This window comes from Nycticebus coucang, chromosome 2, assembly GCF_027406575.1.
Source record: "Nycticebus coucang isolate mNycCou1 chromosome 2, mNycCou1.pri, whole genome shotgun sequence".
Taxonomy (NCBI): domain Eukaryota; kingdom Metazoa; phylum Chordata; class Mammalia; order Primates; family Lorisidae; genus Nycticebus; species Nycticebus coucang.
This window is the reverse complement of record NC_069781.1, coordinates 152,052,953-152,076,534: the sequence shown is the minus strand read 5'-3', so window position 1 is coordinate 152,076,534 and position 23,582 is coordinate 152,052,953. Positions and strand designations below refer to the sequence as shown.

The 23,582-nt window shown below is 37.2% G+C and overlaps 1 protein-coding gene across 7 annotated transcripts in view; it reads right to left on the bottom strand.

Annotated features, from left to right (window-relative positions):
- The window catches only part of CHD9 (chromodomain helicase DNA binding protein 9), a 267,949-nt gene that overhangs the window by 154,038 nt on the left and 90,329 nt on the right, over positions 1–23,582 (bottom strand). For 6 of the 7 annotated variants that reach the window (XM_053601733.1, XM_053601716.1, XM_053601703.1 and 3 more), the window contains one exon: positions 14,214–15,832. In XM_053601733.1, coding sequence (XP_053457708.1) covers positions 14,214–15,671 — 1,458 coding nt within the window. In that variant the 5' untranslated portion in view covers positions 15,672–15,832. Of the gene's footprint in view, positions 1–14,213; positions 15,833–18,514; positions 18,556–23,582 lie in introns of those variants that run through there. The other variant, XM_053601725.1, reaches the window with a different exon arrangement.

Below are 23,582 nucleotides of genomic sequence, written 5' to 3'. Positions count from 1 at the left end.
AACATTACCCAAGCCGAAAAAACAGTCAAGGACTCTATTCCTTTCACCGTAGTGCCAAAGAAGATGAAATATTTGGGAGTATACCTAACAAAGGATGCGAAAGATCTCTACAAAGAGAACTATGAAACTTTAAGAGAAGAAATACCTGGGGCAGCACCTGTGGCTCAGTGAGTAGGGCGCCGGCCCCATATACAGAGGGTGGCGGGTTCAAACCCAGCCCCGGCCAAAACTGCAACAAAAAAATAGCCGGGTGTTGTGTCAGGTGCCTGTAGTCCCAGCTGCTCGGGAGGCTGAGGCAAGAGAATCGCGTAAGCCCAAGAGCTGGAGGTTGCTGTGAGCTGTGTGACGCCATGGCACTCTACCAAGGGCAGTAAAGTGAGACTCTGTCTCTACAAAAAAAAAAAAAAAAAGAAAGAAAGAAATAGCTAAAGATGTTAACAAATGGAAAAACATACCATGCTCATGGCTGGGAAGAATCAACATTATTAAAATGTCTATACTACCCAAAGCAAGATACAATTTTAATGCAATTCCGATTACAGCTCCATTGTCATATTTTAAAGATCTTGAAAAAATACTTCATTTTATATGGAATCAGAAAAAATCTCGAATAGCCAAAATATTACTCAGCAATAAAAACAAAGCAGGAGGAATCACACTACCAGACCTGAGACTGTACTATAAATCCACGGTGATCAAAACAGCATGATATTGGCACAAAAGCACAAAAGATGTCTGAAACGGAATAGAGAACCAAGAGATGAATCCAGCTACTTACCATTATTTGATCTTTGACAAGCCAATTAAAAACATTCAGTGGGGAAAAGATTCCCTATTTAACAAATGGTGCTGGGTGAACTGGCTGGCAACCTGTAGAAGATTGAAACTGGACCCACACCTTTCACCATTAACTAAGACAGACTCTCACTGGATAAAAGATTTAAACTTAAGGCATGAAACCATAAAAATATTTGAAGAAAGTGCAGGGAAAACTCTTGAAGGAATCGGCCTGGGTGAATATTTTGTAAGGAGAACTCCCCAGGCTGTTGAAGCAGTATCAAAAATACACTACTGGGACCTGATCAAACTAAAAGGCTTCTGCACAGCCAAGAACATAGTAAGTAAAGCAAGCAGACAGCCCTCAGAATGGAAGAAAATATTTGCAGGTTATACCTCTGATAAAGGTCCAGAATCCACTGAGAACTCATACGTATTAACAAGAAAAGAACATGTGATCCCATCTCAGGGTGGGCAAGGGACTTGAAGAGAAACTTCTCTAAAGTGTGTTTGTAGACGCACGATCTACAAACACATGAAAAAAAGCTCATCATCCTTAATCATCAGAGAAATACAAATCAAAACTACTTTGAGATATCACCTAACCCCAGTAAGAGTAGCCCACATAAAAAAATCCCAAAACCAGAGATGTTGGCGTGGATGTGGAGCATACTTCTGCACTGCTGGTGGGAATGCATAGGATGTTTGGAGTACACTTAGAGACCTAAAAATAGACCTGCCATTCGATCCTATAATTCCTTTACTAGGTTTATACCCAGAAGACCAAAAATCACAATATAACAAAGACATTTGTACTAGAATGTTTACTGCAGCCCAATTCATAATTGCTAAGTTATGGAAGAAGCCCAAGTGCCCATCAACCCACGAATGGACTAGCAAATCATGGTACATGTACACCATGGAATATTATGCAGCCTTAAAGAAAGATGGAGACTTTACCTCTTTCATGTTTACATGGATGGAGCTGGAACATATTCTTAGCAAAGTATCCAATGTACTCAGCCCTACTATGAAGCTAAATTATAGCTTTCACATGAAGGCTATAACCCAACTATAGCACAAGACTATGAGGAAAGGGCCAAGGAAGGGGAATGGAGGGGGGATGTTAGGATGGAGAGAGGGTACTGTGTGGGGTCACACCTACGGTGCATCTTAGAATGGGTACAGGCGAAACTTACTAAAGGCAGAATACAAATGTCTACATACAATAACTAAGAAAATGCCGTGAAGGCTATGTTGAACAGTTTGATGAGAATATTTCAGATTGTATATGAAACCAGCACATTGTACTCCTTGATTGCACTAATGTACACTGCTATGATTTAACAAAAAAAAAAAGAAAAAGAAAATTTTCATATAACCATTTTACTTTTTGATTTACTATGTCATACAAATTACTGTACCACTATAATCACTGTTCCTAAAACCTTTACATGGCAAGTATGATTTGCTTATCTCTTCCTTCAGTCAAAAATTAGGATTCTGAAATAATAAAGTTGAGAAATTATGGCTCTCATATTCATTAGAGATGCCTGTTGCAATAACCACATCATTATTAATAAATACCAGAATAATGCTGATATGCACTTATGAAATATAGTGCTGAAAATTAAATACCATACATCCCTTCTCTACCAAAGTACTATCATCTGTAATTCCCCTTAATATGTAACTAATACAGTTTCCAAATATTTATAATCCCTCTCAATGTGTCTCAGTGCTTCTTTTTTTTTTTTTTTTTTTTTTTGTGGCTTTTGGCCGGGGCTGGGTTTGAACCCGCCACCTCGGGCATATGGGACCGGCGCCCTACTCCTTGAGCCACAGGCGCCGCCCCCTCAGTGCTTCTTTTATCTCAAGATAGAAGAAACGTAAAGAGATCCTTAGCATCCCACTTTTCTTACTCAGATTATGCAAATCCTTTCCATTTACCCCAGTTACAGGAAACATCTTCCCAGTATGAAAAGTAAATAGGAAAAGCACATTATAACAAAAGTAAGGTAATATTTTAAGAATGTTGAGAGTATGCTGTTTATAGACCACTCTTTCTCAAAGGACACCCTGGCAATAAGAAAATATGGAAAAATTTGTATGCTACGCTTAATTAGTGATTTTTTTTTTTTTTTAGGCAGAGTCACACTCTGTTACCTGAGTAGAGTGCCATGACATTGTGTAGCTCACAGCAACCTCAAACTCTTGTACTCAAGTGATCCCCTTGCCTCAGCCTCCTGAGTAGTTGAAACTATAGGAGCCCTCCACAACGCCCGGCTAGTTTTAGAGACAGGGTCTTGCTGTTCTTCAGGCTGGTCTACAACAACTGAATCTAGGTGTTTCACACTATGTATTCGTAGAACAATTTCAAGTGATCTCCTTTATGTATTCACAGAACAATGTCACTGTATTTTACATTTTATTTTTATTTTTTAGAGACAGGCTGGAGTGCAGTAGCTATTCACATATGTAATCTGAGCATACTACAGCCTTAAACTTGTCTGGAACCAACAAATATTAGGGGGGAAATTGTATAGAAAATGAGTTAAGAAGGGTGGCACCTGTGGCTCAGTGGGTAAGGTGCCGGCCCCATATACCGAGGGTGACGGGTTCAAACCCAGCCCCGGCCAAACTGCAACCGAAAAATAGCCGGGTGTTGTGGCGGGCACCTGTAGTCCCAGCTACTCGGGAGGCTGAGGCAAGAGAATCGCTTAAGCCCGGGAGTTGGAGGTTGCTGTGAGCTGTGTGAGGCCACGGCACTCTACCAAGGGCCATAAAGTGAGACTCTGTCTCTACAAAAAAAAAAAAAAAAAAAAGAAAATGAGTTAAGAAACAGCTTAACTCGCATATGTAACGAAGAGAACAATGGAAAAGGAAATAGCATCAGGGAACAACTTTACATTATGCCACTAAGAAAAGCTCTGCAGACTTTAAGGCTGTTTGTAGTGGTACACATCTATCTATAATCCCAGTGATTTGGGAAGCCCAAGGAAGAGGACCGCTTGAGATGGAGCTCAAGTCCAGCCTGGAGAATATAGTTAAGATCCTGTTTCTACAAAAAATAAAAACATTAGTTGGGTACGGCTATGCCTGTGGTCCTGGTTACTTGGGAGGCTGAGGCAGGGGGATCTCTAGAGTCCAGACGCTGGAGGCTGTAGTTAGTTAGATCAGATCACCGCATTCTAGCTTACATACACTTTATATCTCTCTGGGCCTCAGTTTCTCCAACCGTTAAATTAAAAAATGTTGATTAAATGATTGATGTTCCTTCAAGCTCTAAATTAAAAATCTAATGCAAGGAATCATTAAATAAAATATTGGCTCTGTAATTTATTATAAAGCATTTTTAAAATCACTGTCACATTTATTAATTAGAAATCCCAGAAATAATCTGGGAGCAGTAGAATATACCCATAGTAACAGCTACAGTCTGAGTCAGGAGGATCACTTGAGTCCAGCAGTTCAAGGCTGTAGTGAACTCTGACTGTACCTGTGAGTAGCCACTATTCCAACCTGGGTAATGCAGTGAGACTTATTTCAAAAAAAAACACACAAAAGAAAAAGAGAATAAAGAAAAGAAAGAAACATATATCCACATATTACAGATGAGAAAACCACAGAACTTACATAAGACTATAATAGATGGCAGGAACAGGACTTGAATTCAATTATTCTAATTCCAAATCCAGTGCTGTTCCACTTTATCAAAGAAACTGACTTCTGAAAAACTACTTCCCAAAGATTTACTGTCTAACACTGGAATTTAGAAACATATAACTAATGCCAGAAATAGAGAGGAAAATTATCTATTCTTTTCCTTCATAAATCATTCGTCTACTGACAAAATTTCAGGAATTCAACTTTCTAGTCATTATGGCTCATTTCCTGCAGTAAAAGATACAAACACATAAGTAACAAGAAAGTACTAAAAACCCATGATGTAACAAAACAGCCAATTTTTACAAAAGAAAATATACAACTCTAGAAATCAGGTTATCTGATTTTTATTGCAGTACTATGTTATCTAAAAGACTATGGATTTTAACTTTAAATCATATAAAATTATTTATTATATAAATATGGTCAGGCATGTTGGCTCACGCCTATAGTCCTAGCACTCTGCGAGGCAGAAGCAGGTGGACTGCTAGAGCTCAGGAATTCAAGGCCTTGCCTGAGCAAGGGTGAGTCGCCATCCCTACTAAAAATAGAAAAAAAGAAGCCAGGTGTTGTGGCAGGTGCCTGTAGTTCTAGCTACTCGGAGGCTGAGATGAGAGGGTCTCTTGAATACAAGAATTTGAGGTTGCTGTGACCTATGACATCACAGTATTCTACCAAGGATGACTGAATGAGACTCTGTCTCAAAATATATATGTATATGATTATATAAATAATCAAGTGATTAAATAGAAATGTTAGATTATTTATTAAAAAATAATACTTTTTAATCTTTTCTTAAAACCTACTTATCTCAAATCTGGGTTCAAGTCTTGGGTGTGTAATATATAAGCTATGGCACCTCCAGCCTGGTTCTTCATTTATAAATTAAGATGCCACCACTAACATATTGGATTGTAGTGAAGATAAAATGTGATGACATATAAAAAGTATCCAGCATAATGCCTAATATTGGATGGGGCTTACTAAATAATTGCTGAGTGAATGAAAATTTTGCTGTTTTCAACAATCACTGAGCTTATTTAAAAATTGCTTAAATATGCATCATTAAGAAATCTGAAAATACAAGTTTCAAGTAGCCCAACTATAACTCATCGTACTCCAGACCACTGGACAGATGATTGCCAACATGGAAAGCAGAGAAGAAACTCAAGAAGAAAAATAAGGTCATCAGGCAGCTCTTTAAAAAAAAAAAAAAAATTATCCTCTTTCCACAATTTGTAAGGTATCTCCTGCAGCGTGAAGAAGCAAGATCCTATCTGCATAGTAGATGACAGCAAATGATTAGATCTCATTTAACTGAAAACTGCAGCTCATGCTTCCTGTGTGCTTACTCTCCCTTTCTATGTATTACCTATACTGTAAGACTGTATTGAAACATTTCCTTGAATTTAAAATCATTTCAGTCCACATATACTTCGGCAGCATATACACTAAAAAATTGGAACAATAAAATCATTTCAATCCAATTATCCAACTAAAGAAACCTGGTCACTCATATTTAAGTATTCGAAAATAGCTTTGTATCCATGTCATAATAACAGGTGTGAAGTCTGATAACTCTGTATGTCCTAATACATTATTTTCAATTTCAGATATTAAAAATAAGTAAATGAGAAGCCATAAAGTATTTGGGAATGTACCTCATAAATAAAATTAAATATAAAAAACATTTGTTGGACCTACTTCCAAGTTTGGCTTGAATGTCAAACACTTCACATACTCCACTAATTTACAGATTTCTCACCAACTGCTGGGTTTTCCCCACTCTAGGAATTTATTTTCTGTTCACCTTTCACCCTCAAGTATGTGTGCTAAAGGTCAACAGCCTTAAAGCTACTGGTAACAACTAGAGTTTCTGCTACTCTGACTCCTGGCAGGCGGTACAGATTTAAACTCTCCACAATATAGTACATAGTTTAATAACTAAGATCATATTTCAGAACTAGTAATATTCTATAATTTCCCAGTTAAAATAGAACCTTTTAATTTAGAAGATTTGTCAGAAAGGTCAAAACCGAAAACTAGTCCCCTTTAACTGAAAAAGCAAATAAAAAATAAATTCTTAGACAAAATTTCTATTTTGGATTTTGGCTTAGACAATTAAGAATTTTGAAACTTCTTGTTTGTTTGTTTGTTTGTTTTTTTGTGGTTTTTGGCCGGGGCTGGGTTTGAACCTGCCACCTCTGGCATATGGGACCGGTGCCCTACTCCTTGAGCCACAGGCGCTGCCCGGAATTTTGAAACTTCTTATAAGTAATACCATGCCAAATGAATAAAGATTGAAACAAATTCTGGTAAATAGAGGGATGGTAACTTATAAAAAATGTTAATTATTCAAGAGAATAATCTAAATATCACTTAAGTAGTTTTTCCTTTCCTTTTTGTCTAGGATATAAGTGGAGTGACAAGTTTTTACATTGTGCACATAATCTGATGCTTTTTTGACTTAGGAACAGTACTACCAAAAAATATATATATATCCATATATATCTCAAAGTTTGGGATCCTCTGATGTTAGTGGATATGTGCAAAGTATAGTAAATCCTTTGCTTTAGTTTTAAGTAAGTTTTCTTCTTTTCAGTAACTTATACACAGAATTGTTTCTGCTGAAGATGATTTCCAAATATTTAATGTGTTTCCTGTCAAGTCTTACTTAAGTTAAGGGTCATTCCTGGATGTATCATAACTTTGAACATACAAGACCTCCCTATAAAAATCTAAGATTTGTCAGATCGATGCCTGCATCCTCCACAAAAAAAAAACAAAACTAAAATTTGTGTTTATCTTTTCCTAAAAGAGAATTCTACCACCCTCTTGGGAGTGGCGAGAAGCCATATAATTGAAGTTTTTTATGCTTAATGAAATGCATTCCAAATATCTGGAAAATACACTGATCTGTAACAAATTTGCTGACAGTTTTGTACAGTGGAGGACTTATTTATTTACCTTTCTTTTATCATTTGTAATTGCCATCCAGAAGCTAAACAGACAATAGGAACAATATGTACTATAATGAAACCTAAAATTACAACCAAAGAATCTTAGGAGTTGAAATAACCTACCAATTTAGTCCATTTTGCACCCACTATAGAAATCCCCTCTGTGACACATCTAAGCTATTCCATCGTCCTGTTTCAGTGAAAGAGCTTTGTTTCAAACTTCTTCCTTACACTAAATGATAATGTGCTTTTATGTAACTTCCACTTATTACACCTAATGATGATCTCTAATGTCCTTCAAACATTTAAAGAAAATTGTTGGTTTACCTTTAGGGCATTTGTTGATACCATCTTATACATGGTTTTATAAAGAGTGTCGGAACATTTCTGAAAACATTATCTATTTTAGTTTTTTTGTCTGTTTTAAGTTTTTTTTCCCTTTGCTCATAGATAAACTATTGTCAATATAGCCAGAAAACCTGAGAGGTTTTCTCCACTTAAAGGTCCTAGCACAAGTTTTTGCCTCAATCATTAGGGTAGATTTTTGAATGGGAAAATTTGCATATATATGCGTATTTTTTTTGGACAGAGGCTCACTCTTGCCCCCAGGCTTGAGTGTCCTGGACTCATTATAGCTCATAGCAACCTCAAACTCCTGGGCTCAAGCAATCCTCCTGCCTCAGCCTCTTGAGTAGCTCAGATGACAGGTGCCCACCACAACTCCCAGCTGACACTAAAAATTTTTGAAAATTGAAAAATTTTTTCTATTTTTAGTAGAGATAGGGGGGTCTTATCCTTACTTAGGCTGGTCTCAAACTCCTAAGCTCAAGGGATCCTCCTGCCTCAGCCTTCCAGCGTGCTAGGATTACAGGCACAAGCTGCCATACCCGGCCATTATTATTATATATTATAAAGCACTGACATAACTCGAAGTAACATAAAAGTGGTTAAGACCACAGTTAATAGAGTCAAGTTGGCCTTGAACCCAGTATGGACACTTACTAGATGTGTGATGTGGGATTCATTACTTAATTTCTTTGTACCTCATTTCTTCCCACGTAAATTGAAGGAAAAATCATAGTCAAAAGAATTTCTATGTTGGATCAATGTGTTAATAATATATGTTAAATATTTGGAACAGTGGTTGGCACAAAGTAAGTGCTATGTGTGTTACCTGTGATTTTTATTACTATGTACCTACTTTAAATTTCTATTATGATAATATATGCAAGAAAATTGTAAAGATATTTTAATCACCTTGATTCAGATTTTCCCAGATCTCAATAAAACTTTTATCCAGTACTTTAGCAATCTTATAATGACAAACTATTCAGCCATTCAAAACTATTTTCAGAAAAACATTTAATATCATGAAAAATATGCAACATATTAATTGGAAGGTTAAAAAAATTTTTTTCCAAAAAGTATAAACAATATAGTCTCAATTTTGTTTTTTAAGAATGCAAAAATATGTAAAGTGGGGAACAGAGAAGAAACAGGCAACAGATCTCACAGGAAACTTACAAACAAAATGTCAACAGTGGTTATTTTCTGGTAATATTGCAAATGACTTATTTTTTCAGGTTCGTTTTGTACATAGTCCAAATTCTTCTAACAGCCAACTTTTAAAAAAAATTTATGAGGGAAAAAAATCAGTATCTTAAAATATGTCTTATATGGGATGCTCAAACCTGTCTTTAATTTTTTTTCTGCCGTACCTAGTAATTTCTGAATGTCTTTAATTTTTTTTAAGTTTATAAGTAACTTAAATTTTTCAACTTTCAGAAAAAAAATGAAAAGTTCAAAGTAGTATAAACATCTTAAGAATACAAAGCCAACAAAGCATTATGTATAAACATATAGTAAAATTCTATTTCCTTGGCAGGTGCCTGTAGTCCCAGCTACTCAAGAGACTGAGATCATAGGATCGCTTGAGCCCAAGAGGTGGAGGCTGCTATGAGTGACGCCATGGCACTCTACCCAGGGTGACAGAGTGAGACTGTTACAAAAAGAAAAATAAATAAAACTCTATTCCCTGTTTTGATTGCTAGTTCAGTCATCCCACATGATATGTACTGCTATAGAGCTGTTAACACTAAACTAAATTTAAAAACATCAAGAGATCACATAGTGCTCCATATGTTACTTTCACTTCACAGGTAAGACAAAAACTAACGACTATGTTACCAAAACACAGAAAATATGTCATAAGACAGCGATGAAGTTTAGACTTTTATCCTCTCAAAATTCCTTTGCTCCAGAAATTAAAGACGAAGACAAGCTAGCATTATTTTTATTTACGTTATGTTTTGTACATACTTTACATTTAGATACACCTGCTATAGCTTCTCACTTGTTCTCTTTTCTCTTCCTAAGATCAATAACCTTCTCCTGGCCCTGTGCCCTTTCCTCCATCATCTGGCCTTTTTCCATCTCTTCCTTCTGTGTCCTGGCTCTTCTCTCGCCTCTTTTTTAAGTGGTAAAATTCTAGAATCAAATCAGCAATTTTCACTGTTAACAACTGACACAGACTTCAGGATATTCTAAAATATTAGAAATGATATCTATAATCATCTGACTTTAGTTGGGGTAAAAGAAAAAGTAAGGCTTAGTAACATTCTTTAAATATTCAACATTCTCACTGGAAGCGTTCTAGAATTCTAAATAGAGTGTCATCCATAATTTTTTCAAACAGTAGATTAAAGGGCATCTTGTTTGGGCTATAAGAAAATGTACCTCAGAACTATTTTCATAAACTTAAAAATTATACCTTACTTTAAAAATCTATTAATTTCTATACATATGTAATTATGCAAATTTAGTATACTACAATTAAGAGAATTAAAGAATTCTGAAAAAAAAAAAAAAGAATTCTGACAAAAACCCAGAAAAGAATTTCTTCTCACAGAAGCTAGGGAGGTATCATAATAATATAAGAATTCCTTATTAATGTAACATTTCAACATTTTCAGCTATGTAGTTAACCATAATCATCCAGAACACACCAAAAATTACAAAAGCAAAAAAGTATATGCTTTATCAAAATGTTATAAACCTCACAATCATTTGAATTTCAAATACTAGGAATATGTGACCTATAATTCAGTACATATGAACCTGATATATAATCCATGATAATAATCCCCTGCCCTCTCTACCAATCCAACTCTTCTCTTCACCTCCACAATCAACAAATCCCAAGTATCTCTTTTTACACTAAGTACTAATAGGAATCTTGAGAACAGAGTTTCAGTAAGTCAAAAAACGTATTCCAAATGAATTGCCCTTCATCAGTTTTAGACATGTAAAAAAAAAAAAAAGAAAGAAAAACAAGAAGTTAACAAATAATAACAAACTGAAAGAAAAAGGTAAGCTATTTAAACTATATTAATTTATCACTCTAGGAGGAAATAATTTATGAAAGGCTGCTTATGATGGGTCTGAAAAGAACTTCTCTCAGAATGCTATCTATATGGTAGCATTAGAGGCTACTTTATTATTATTTTATTTCTTTTTATTTATTTATTTATTTATTTATTTATTTGAGACAGAGTCTCACTTTGTCACCCTCGGTAGTGTGCCGTGGCATAACAGCTCACAGCAACCTCAAACTCTTGGGTTCAAGTGACTCTCCTGTCTCAGCCTCCTGAGTAGCTGGGACTACAGGCACCTGCCACAACGCCCGGCTATTTTTACAGACAAGGTCTCGCTCTGGCTCAGATTGGTCTTGAACCTGTGAGCTCAGGTAATCCACCCACCTCCACCCGCAGAGTACTAGGATTACAGGAGTGAGCCACCATGCCCGGCCTAGAGGCTACTTTAGTTATTTATAATTACTGTCTTTTCATTCTAAATCTATAAAAAGGAGTCCTTATTACTCTGTAAAGCCAGGGAAAGACACTTAGAAAAACATGAATTAAAAAACAAGTAACAACAAAAGAAACAAGAATTGAAAAGATGACAGGCCTTAGAAAAACAAAATTTAAGGAGTTATAAACTCTATGCCTCATAACTTCATTTATACACTATACACTACATTTGATCAGTCAAATTACTCAGAAACCTGAATGCAGAGCAGACAAATGAACCTAAGTTCAATCAGTGGTTTCCCAAGGTCCTTGTAAAATACTTGATTCTCCTCCAGCAGAGGGAGCAAAATCATAATACTTAATTCATGTCACCAAAAACAAGAGGAGGTAGAAGGTTTACAAGTGTCTTTTAAGAATTTTTATATCTATCTAACATTTTAAAAGATGGGTTGAAAATACTATTTGTAAGAAATAAAATCAAACCAGTGGAAAAGATAAAGATTTTATCTGTTTTCAAATACCTCAAGGTTTTGAGATAAAAAATTGGTCCCTAAAAATTTAATTTTTTTTGAGTCTCACTTTGTTGCCCTGGGTAGAGTACCATGACATCACAGTTCACAGCAACCTCAAACTTCTGAGCTCAAGAAATGCTCTTGCCTTCACCTCCCGAGTAGCTGGGACTACAGGTGCCTGCTACATCGGCCAACTACCTAAATATTTAATTTCAAGAACCAAGGTATTGAAACATTTTATGAATCCTTAATTCAATGACAGAATTTTTAAAAAGCATAAAATATTACATAAAATTCACTTTTTTTTTTGAGACAGTCTCACTATGTTGCCCTCAGTAGAGTGCCGTAGTGTCACAGCTCACAACAACCTCAAACTCTCGGGCTTAAGCAAGTCACTTGCCTCAGCCTCCCAAGTAGCTGGGACTACAGGCACCCACCACAATACCCAGCTATTTTTTTGTTGCAGTTGTCATTGCTGTTTAGCTGGCTGGGGCTAGGCTTGAACCCGCCAGCATGTGACTGGCACCATAACCACTGTGCTATGGGCGCTGAGCCTAAAATTCACTTTTTTATTATAAAATATGTTCATATGACAAATACTATAGAAAACATAAGCAACAGAAGCATAATTGCAGTATCCTAAACAACCCATTTCCTTCTGGTATTTTTTCATATGCATATTTTCATACTGCTATACAAAAGGATAATTTAAAAAATGTATTACTTTCTAACTATATGCTAGGCACAGTTTTTAAATATAACTATTTCAAGTACTAAAGATGAAGAAAAAGAGACACACAGAAATTATGCAATTAGCTCAAAGTCACACAGCTAGTTCCTAACAAGAGCCAAGATTCCAAACCAGGTATTCTGGTACTAGAGCCTTTACTCTTAACCACTTTACTGTGATCTTAACGTTGAATAATTTCTTTTCCTCCTCATTAAGACATTCTCAGTGTTTTGTTCAAAATCTAATGCCTACAAGGGTCCATCTATTATGCATATGACAATGAGCTTTGCTATTTCCATTTGCCCCTTGTAAATATAGTAAGATAAATACTGCTGGGTGTATTACTCTTACTACATTTGGGTTTACTTTATATTCCTTAATATACCACCAAACTGCTTTCTAAAAGACTTGCATCAGTTATTAACAAAGCCATAGTAAGTACCAACATCACCATAAATTTGCCAGCATTCACATTACAATTATTTTTTCTGGTAAAAGGAAACCACACTCCAAATTAATCATTAAAGTTGCATGCTATCTTTGTTTAATCATATAATTTCCTTTTTTTGTGAATTTTAGCTTATAAGTTTTATCTAATTATCAACTGAGATCTTAAAATTTTCTAACCAATTTATGTGAGTTTTTACAGGAATATTAACTCTATGTCCATCATATTTGCAATAAAATTTCCTAGTCTGTTTTTTCCCTTTAAAAAATGAATGTTTTTGTTCATTTTTGATAAAATAACCTTCTGTTAAAGGTAATCATAATTTTTTTAAAGTTACAAAAGATGTCTTGAAATCTTACAATTTTCTAAATATAGAGGTTTTATTGCGTTGAGCTAAGCATTAATGAATCACTTTCTCTTTCTTTTTCTTTTTTTTTTTTTCTTTTGAGACAGACCCCCAAGCTATCACCCTGGGTAGAGTGCCATGACATCACAGCTCACAGCAACCTCCAACTCCTGGACTCAAATGATTCTTCTGCCTCTGCTGGACTACAGGCGCTTGCCACAGTGCCCTGCTATTTTTTGGTTGCAGCCGTCATTGTTGTTTGCGGGCCTGGGCTGGATTCGAACCCACCAGCTCAGGTGTATGTGGCTGGCACCTTAGTCACTTGAGCCACAGGCACTGAGCCTAATGAATCACTTTCAATATAAGGCTTTTATTTTATTTATTTAATTTTTTTTGTAGAGACAGAGTCTCACTTTATCACCCTCAGTAGAGTGCTGTAGTGTCACATAGCTCACAGCAACCTCCAACTCTGGGCTTAGGCGATTCTCCTGCCTCAGGACTATAGGCGCCTGCTACAATGCCCAGTTTTTTTGTTGCAGTTTGGCTGGGGCCAGGTTTGAACCTGCCACCCTCAGTATATGGGGCTGGCGTCCTACCCACTGAGCCACAGGCACCGCCCCCAATATAAGGATTTTAAAGCAACATAAAACTATACCGAAATACACATGTTCACCTAATAGAATTATCGAATTTGTTAAGTCTTAAGAATGTCTCAGCTATAGCCGGGCGTTGTGGCGGGTGCCTGTAGTCCCAGCTGCTCGGAAGGCTGAGGCAAGAGAATCGCGTAAGCCCAAGAGTTAGAGGTTGCTGTGAGCCGTGTGACGCCACAGCACTCTACCCGAGGGCGGTACAGTGAGACTCTGTCTCTACAAAAAAAAAAAAAAAGAATGTCTCAGCTAAAATTAACTCAGAGTAAAATCTCATTCTATCCCAAATCACTAAAAACAAAGCAAAGGAGTGCATACCTGTCGCTGTAAACACAGGCGACTTCTGTCATGCAAATGCTGATGATTAGAAAATGATGAATGCCAATTCCGAGCCTGACTTTGCAACTGAGTCTGAGTCATATCAGAAGGCCTTGTTACAAGATGAGAAGTAAACTGTCGATCAAGCTCATGATCTAAAACATGACTTGAATTATCATGTCCAAATGTCGACTCATCAAACTGGGGGAGAAGACCCTCCTGAAGGAGGTCCTGTGGGTCGAGTCCTGTAAACGGCTCAGTTTGAGATTCCACTTGATGAAGTAAATTCTCTTCTAAAGATGAAAAGCCATTAGTTTCTACATGATCATTGAAATGGCCCATTTGAGTTCCTGAGTCAACAGGATCTGGGAAGTTCATGTGCACAGGAGATAATTTTGAATTGCTATAATTACCCTGAGGATGTGATGAATGCAATATTTGGAAATTATTTGAATTCAATGATGTATTGGGGTTTAGTATATGCTGAGTGGATTCTTGCTTGACTCCTCTATGAGGTGAGAAGGAATTACTTCCAGTAAAATCAGATAAAGTCTGATTTGCATGATTAGGTGCAATAACTGTGGAGGACTGAAGGAGACTGTTTGGTGATATATGATTACTAGAAAAAGAATACTGTGAAGAAAACTGCTGTGAATTACTGACAGAACAAGAAGTCATATTTGGGGAAGGTCCATTAAAACTTCCTTCTTGATGATTGCTACACTTGAGGAAGTGAACTGGAGGATTTGGTGTTTGAGAAAATTGCTGCATCGAAAGAGATGGCTGTGAATTAGACGCATTAGTAATTTGTGGTGGGTGGTTAGCACTGACTCTGTGTGGACAGGAAACATTAACATCCATAAAATTTTTAGACTGGCTAAGAGAATTTTGCCCTGGGTTGAGATTATTTCTATTTTGTTGGGAGCGTAGTGAAGTACACTGTGTTTGCTGTTCACTGGGCTGAAACAAGGTAAAGTCATGGTGTGCCACAAAGCTTTTATTCTGATGCATAGAATGTGAATGTCCTTGTTGGTGAAAAGGAGATCCATTTTGATTTGAAATGGTAGTAGCTGTTTGGTGGCCCCACATTGGACTGCCATCTGCTACATCTGGAAACAATCCATTGGGTTGATTTTGAGGGTGGATTGGAGAACAATTAAACTGAGAGTGTGGAGATAATACATGTTCAGCTGGACTACCAAAAGATTGATTAACTTGATGAAATTTCATTGAATCAAATGGATTTAATTGTTCAAAATCAGTCATCTTCTGATGTGTTGGAGTACCCTGAACATGATTCAGTGAATCTATATGCAAAGGTTCAAATTCTGCACCCAAGTTCAATTCATCAACTAGTGAAACAGGTCCTGGTTGTACAAATGCATCATCTGACAAACCTTCTAAGGTCTCACCAAAAAGATTGGCATCATCAAAAAAGTCCATCATTGGATCTGTCATCTTGAAAATTCAGTAACAATCTGGGCTCTTTACTCCAAATAGAGTATATTTAGCTTCTCTGTAGTAGATATTGTTGGATCATTTCTGAAGGTCAACTATCCCCAAACAGGTCAATCTTCATTATTGCTCTAGATAGTGACATGTCATGAAGTGTCAGAATCCTAGGAAAATAAGAACAAAACAATTTAAATTTAATAAAGAGCATTCATTGAACTTTTATAAACCAAGTTTATATATGATTTAAAAAATATAACATAGGCTGGGCATGGTAGCTCACGCCTATAATCCCAGTACTCTGGGAGGCCGAAGCAGGTGGATAGCCTGAGCTCACAAGTTCAAACCATCATGAGCCAGAGCAAGACCCTGTCTCTAAAAAAAAATCTAAGTGTTGTGGCAGATGCCTGTAGTCCCAGCTACTTGGGAGGCTGAGGCAAAGACTCACTTGAGCCCAAGAGTTGGAGGTTGCTGTAAGCTATGACTCCATGGCACTCTACCAAGGGCAACAAAGAGAGATTCTGTCTCAAAATAAAATAAAATATATTAAAATATATATACATATATATATTATATATATATACATATATATAAAACCTCTCAGAGTATAGTATTTTTTTGTAGAGTAATCCATTGCAAGTAGCTCATTAATATTCCCTGCAAGGGAAATAAAAGAGGCTCCTGTAGGGGACAAAAACCGTATGTATTTAAAAGTAATATTAGTGGGGCATAGTGGTGAGCGCCTCTCGGGTACTTCGGAGGTTGAGGTAGGAGGACTGCTTAAACCTGGGAGTTTGAGGTTGCTGTGAGCTATGATGGCACCACTGCATTCCATTCCAGGTAACAGAGACCCTGTGTCCCCAGAAAACTAAAAAATAAAAGTAATAATAATCACTACTTCATTTTAATGTTCATATATTACAATGAAGGAATGCAAAGTATACCTGTGAATAGTATGTCACACTCACACTATCTCCTGTACCATGAAATGGTCATCACTTCCTAGTACCACTAGCTGATGTCTGATGTATAAAATATGCATGTATTATACTTCAAAGTTATGTCTTGTTTAGATAGCTGACATCAGACCCCAGATTAGTAAATACGTTGGATCTTTTGCTCTAGTCCTCTTGAGCAGATAAATCTGTTACTTTATGGGGTATATGTGGAAATGTGTCAAGAACAATTACTATATGAAGTTGTGATAAGCTGGTCCAAAACAGGGACCGTCTGGTCAGCTGGCAGAGAGCACAGACATGTGCTGGGGATATCCCACATACTGCCACTCAGGGTCCTCTTGCTCATCAGCTGTAAAGATCAGCCTTCCTGACTGCCCAGTGGTTTAGATATTCACAAAGCAAAATCAAGCACCTTCCTATTTACAGTTGTATTCATTACTCTGTCCCTAATTTACCCTGCTAAATCATTTGGAATATACATGTTGCTTATTATATTTACTAAACTGTATAAATAAATGTGTTACAAAAATTAAGCTGATGAGAAAACAGTAGCATGAGCTAAGCAATAAACTTATCTTAAGATACTCTCGAAAGAAAAAAGATTATATTTGTTTACACAGACATCCCTGACTTACTGTGGTCTGACTTGCAATTTTTTGTCTTCATAATAGTATGCAAGCGATATGCTTTTGCTAGTAACCACACCTCAAGTACCCAAACAATCATTCCATTTTTCAATTTCAACATCATATTCAATAAATTACACGAGATATTCAACACTTTATTATAAAACAAGCTTTGTGATAGTTTTGCTGAATTATAGTTGATGCAAGTAAATGTTCTGAGCACAATTTTAAGGTAAGCGAGGCCAAGCTACAATGGTTGGGAGGGTTGTTTAAGCACATTAAATGTATTTTCAATTTCCAATGTTTTCAACTTACAATAGGTTTATTAGGACATCACTCCATTCTAAGTGAAGGAGCATCTGTATACGTCTGTGCATGTAAATACATACACATGCCATTTATGTATAGGAAGGGTCTAACAGGTTATTTGCTAATAAGAAGTGGCTGGCCATTACTCTTCCAGGCTTGTATTATTTCAAATATTTTTAACAAGAATGATTTATGTTTATGTCCCCACTATCTTAAATAGATTCACAAACAGAAGTTCTTGCTTCTCCACATATTACTTGAAAATGAACCAAGACCTAAGAAACATTTCCAGAATTTCTATTTTTAGAGATTCACATTAGAAAGTATAAAATTCCTAAATAATTTACTATTTAAATATAGAAATAATTTTTAAAATTCTGAGAAATAAAAAATATCAAACCCTATATTAATTTTACCTAAAAACTAACTTATCAATCATAATGATATAAATAATAAATATATAACTTTAGACAAAGTAAAATACAAGTAGAAGAAATTATTTTTCCAGATTTTATAATCGTGAGACCATATATGGAAGATTATTTAGTCTGAACTGAAAAAAGCCTCATCCAGGTCAGGAGCAGTTGCTCATGCCTGTAATCCTAGCACTCTGGGAGGCTGAGGCAGGTGGACTGCTTGAGTTCAGAAGATTGAGACTAGCCTGAGCAACAGTGAGACACCATCTTTACTAAAAATAGAAAAATTAGCTAGCTTTTGTGGTGGGTATGTGTAGTCCCAGCTACTCAGAAGGCTGAGGCAAGAGGAGCACTTGAGCCCAGGAATTTGAGGCTACTGTGAGCTATGATGATGCCGCAGCATTCTATCCAGGGTGACAGAGTAAGACTCGGTCTCAAAAAAGAAGCCATAGACGAAAAATAAGATAGGTTAAGTAACTTCTTCAGAACAAACCTTATATTCAGCTTCAAACACTAGACTAAGAAACATCTATGCATACCTAAGGTATAATCAGGAAACGACATCTTATGATTATTCTTCAAGTGGAACGTAAAAAAGAAATACAATGAAAGGGGCGGCGCCTGTGGCTCAGTGAGTAGGGCGCCGGCCCCATATGCCGAGGGTGGTGAGTTCAAACCCTAGCCCTGGCCAAACTGCAACAGAAAAATAGCCGGGTGTTGTGGCGCGCGCCTGTAGTCCCAGCTGCTCGGGAGGCTGAGGCAGGAGAATCGCGTAAGCCCCCAAGAGTTAGAGGTTGCTGTGAGCCGTGTGACGCCACGGCACTCTACCCGAGGGCGGTACAGTGAGACTCTGTCTCTACAAAAAAAAAAAAAAAAAAAAAAAGAAATACAATGAAAGATACTAAATTCAATGTGTCATAAACTATAAGATACACCATCAGTTGATATAACTTGAGAAAAAACGATGTTGATTAAACTATGACACTATATCACTTAGAATTATTTTGTTATTGGGTGGAGCCTGTGGCTCAGTCAGTAGGGCGCCGGCCTCATATACCGAGGGTGGTGGGTTCAAACCCGGCCCCGGCCAAACTGCAACCAAAAAAAAAATAGCCGGGCGTTATGGTGGGCGCCTGTAGTCCCAGCTACTCGGGAGGCTGAGGCAAGAGAATCGCTTAAGCCCAGGAGTTGGAGGTTGCTGTGAGCTGTGTGAGGCCATGGCACTCTACCGAGGGCCATAAAGTGAGACTCTGTCTCTACAAAAAAAAAAAAAAAAAAGAATTATTTTGTTATTAATGAAATGAATTTAAACTTATGTAGATTTAGACTTATTCCATGGGATTTGACAACTTCTACCTTAAGGTGCTTTGCTTAGTTCATAAAACGATTGTTGCTTTGCAAAAAAGTGCGGAATTGGTTTTATTTGACAATAAATATTTGCTTCATTAATATCAGATTTATGCTGCTCTGTTTCTGTGCCTTTCTGCGTACTCGGTAACTTTTTGGTTTAATGTTGAATAATAGTGTAATCTTTACAAAGACATTTTAAGCAGTAATTAAATACGTGTAGTAGTAACAAGGTATGCAGGCCAAATGAAGTAAGGACAATATAAATAGCCATGACTAAGTCTGTGTAGGCACAGACAGTAACTCCTACTCCATGACAGCTACCTGGAACAGTGACTGAGACACATCCCAACTTCAGAGGTATTAAAAGTAAAAAAAAAAAAAAAATGCATCTTATAACTGACTGAAGTTCTTTACTATCAGAATATATTACCTCAAGAACTCAGCCCACCCTCCAGCCTTGCCTGTTGGGGAAGGCATAGTCTGCTGTATTCTCCTGGGCACAACTTGATTCAACTGCCCAGGGAAGGGTTGATCTACAGGGAATGTGCCTGCTGGAAACTATACCTGTAAGGAGATGCCAGGGTCTTGGTTAGGAACCTGACCATTAATTTGTGAAGACTGTCTTATGGTGTAGGTATTAGCCAGAATGACTGGGCTGGCTCAGCCTCAACCAGATCAATATCCAGAGGATGTGAGGGACGTTGGAATAGAAATGCAGGTATGGGCTCCACCCCTCTAAAATCAAGAGCACCCAGAGGGTTTGTAGCCTTACAGTCTAGCTTTCCACTGAGGTCTTCCCAGTCCCCAAGGTCACACAGCTGCAGTTTATTCTTTGCTTTTATTCCAAGGATGGGCTAACAACAGTCTGCCCATCTGTCTATGATCTCAACCCTCCACCTAGACAGAGCTATGTGCTACAGCTGCCCAACTAACACAAGTGCTGGGGGCAGCTGTTGGGACACCACACACAGCCTTCCGCTGCCGTGAGGGAGGGCACAAGCTCTTGACTACTGAGTTGCTCAGTACTTTTCACTTTGGTACCCCAGTTCTTAAGGTGTTCTGCCATTGTGGTATTCCAGTGGTGAATATAATCTTTGGGCAGAGTTTCTGAACTGCCTAGAATCCATGATCCTAAACTGTCTTTAGATTATATTGCTTTTATATTTTTGCCCCAAGGGGGAATAATCTAGATGGAAAAGGAAAGTTGTGGGCAGAGGGAGGGGGATTGGTGGGATTACACCTGCGGTGCATCTTACAAGGGTATATGTGAAACTTAGTAAATGTGGAATGTAAATGTCTTAGCACAATAACTAAGAAAATGCCAGGAAGGCTATGTTAACCAGTGTGATGAAAATGTGTCAAACGGTCTATGACACCAGTGTATGGTGCCCCATGATCGCATTAATGTACACAGCTATGATTTAATTAAAAAAAAAAAAAAAAAAAAGAAAAGGAAAGTTGTTTTAAAATATAGAATGAAGTAAAGAATTAGCATTAGTAATACAGTCATTGCAGCTGAAGATTTGGAATTTCATTTGGAACTAGTTAAAGTTTTAAGCAAGAAGTGTTAAAAGTAGCCAGGCGCTGTGGTGGGCGCCTGTAGTCCCAGCTACTCGGGAGGCTGAGGCAAGAGAATTGCTTAAGCCCAGGAGTTGGAGGTTGCTGTGAGCTGTGTGAGGCCACGGTACTCTACCGAGGGCCATAAAGTGAAACTCTGTCTCTACAAAAAAAAAAACAAAAAAGAAGTGTTAAAAGGAAGGATTGAAGGAATTAATGCACTTTTCTTCAAGAAAAGTATTTCTTTCTATGTTGGAAAAATATGACAATAAATTGGTCTTGAATTGAAGAAAAAAAAAGGCATTCAGAGCTCAGAACTAGAGAAAGAGAAAACTATTGTCCAATTGAAGATTACGTGAATGATTACAGCATCAGTTAATGTGTTCCTACATATTATTATTGCGGTAACAGTGAATTTCAAATATAAAGATAAAACATTCTGAATTTACATTAATTTAGTACAGGGTTGTATCTTTGTTTTATTCTTTAATTTCAGGGAATTTTTAAAAGGCTATACTGGGGGCGATGCCTGTGGCTCAAAGGAGTAGGGCGCCAACCCCACATGCCAGAGGTGGCGGGTTCAAACCCAGCCCCAGCCAAATAAATAAATAAAATAAAATACTTAAAGTTTAAAAAAAAAAAAAAAGGCTATACTGGAAAAAAATTATGATATATACAGGAGAGACTGGGATGGCCTTTAATTTTTCATACATTGTGGTAAGTTAGCTAAAACAGACAGTATATTCTATATTTATATAACCTGAGGCATACCCAAAATCAAAGATGTGATAATTTTAAGAAAATAATTTTATTTCTTCATCCAATACACATTTGTTGATAACTTCTAGTTGCTAAGATGGTGAACAGTAACTGACCACTTTTTTTTTTTTTTCTGAGACAGTCTCTTTATGTTGCCCTCGGTAGAGTGCTGTAGCATCACAGCTCACAGCAACCTCAAACTCTTGGGCTTAAGCAATTCTCTTGCCTCAGCCTCCCGAGTAGCTGGGAGTACAGGCGTCCACCACAATACCTGGCTATTTTCTGGCTGCATGGGCTGGGCTCAAACCCGCCATCTCTGATGTATGTGGCTGGCACCATAACCACTGAGCTGAGTAACTAATCTCTTAAGGGGGATCTAGATAAGAAAACAGATCATTACAATACATGTTATGATGTTGTGTGCTTTGATAAAGGTAAGCCCAGTGGAGCAGCATCTATCTAATGGTAAAGAAAATAAACAAAGATACCAATATATACTATAAGAAGATCTATATTTCATGTGTGACAAGATATCAATCTTAGTTATAAAAATAGAGACTAAAAGAGAAGTTATAAAAACATCACATCAGGCAGCACCTGTGGCTCAGTGAGTAGGGCAATGGCCCCATATACCAAGGGCGGTGGGTTCAAACCTGGCCCCAGACAAACTACAACAAAAAAGAGCCAGGTGTTGTGGTGGGTGCCTGTAGTCCCAGCTACTCGGGAGACTGAGGCAAGAGAATCGCCTAAGCCCAGGAGTTGGAGGTTGCTGTGAGATGTGACGCCATGGCTGGCACTCTACCGAGGGCAACAAAATGAGACTCTGTCTCTTAAAAAATAAATAAATAAAAACATCGCATCTGTCTAATTTTACTTATTTAAGCAAATATTAAGCAAATATTTATGGACAGTCCATTATATTCAATCCATCTCTGCATAAATTGCAAAAGTTCTTTCCCTCAGGAAGGTGACTCTAAATGGAGGAGGGATAAGGGAATGACATAAGAAAAACACACCATACTCATATATTTTGAATAAAATATGGTAAACATGGGCTACAAGAGGTATAAGTTCATCTATAAAGTAATCCAGGGCCAGGTATGGTGGCTCATGCCTATAATCCTAACACTCTGGGAGGTCCAGGCAGATGGATAGCTTGAGGTCAGGATAGCTAGAGACCAGCCTGAGCAAGAGTGAGACACCATCTCTACTTAAAATAGAAAAATTAGCCAGGTGTTGTGGTGGGCACCTACAGTCCCAGCTACTTGGGAGGCTGAGGCAAGAGGATTGCTTGAGCCCAAGAGTTTGAGGTTGCTGTGAGATGAGATCCCACAGTACCCTACCCAGGGAAATAAAATAAGACTCTGTCACCAATAATAATAATAATAATATAATTATATATATATAAATATTTATGTCTCTCTATATATATGTATACACACATATATAAAGTAATTCATAAAGAGAAGAGAATGGCTAATTATTCAGAAAAAACTTCCTGGAACAGGCAGCATTTGAGGAGGTCCTTGTAAAGGGATTCGAAGAGAAGCCCAGGTAAGATTCAGAAATAAGGAAAAGGCAGCAAGGAAGTACATGCTTAGGGAACAATATGGTCATTGCCAAAGTTATACAAAGGGAGAAAAACAGAGAATAAAGCAATAGAAAATAAAAGTACTAATATTGGAGCATTACTGTGGGAGCCTTATCAATCATCCACATCAAAACAGTATACACATGGAACAATTCTTCTAAGGTTTAGACAATATTTAGAATCAAAATCAAATTATCTATCTTTATATGATGATATATAACAGGAATATATATATATATGTACACATATATATGACAGCAATTCTTTTTTTTTTTTTTATTGAGACAGAGTCTCACTCTGTCACCCTCTGTTAGACTGCCGTGGCATCATAGCTCACAACAACCTCTAAC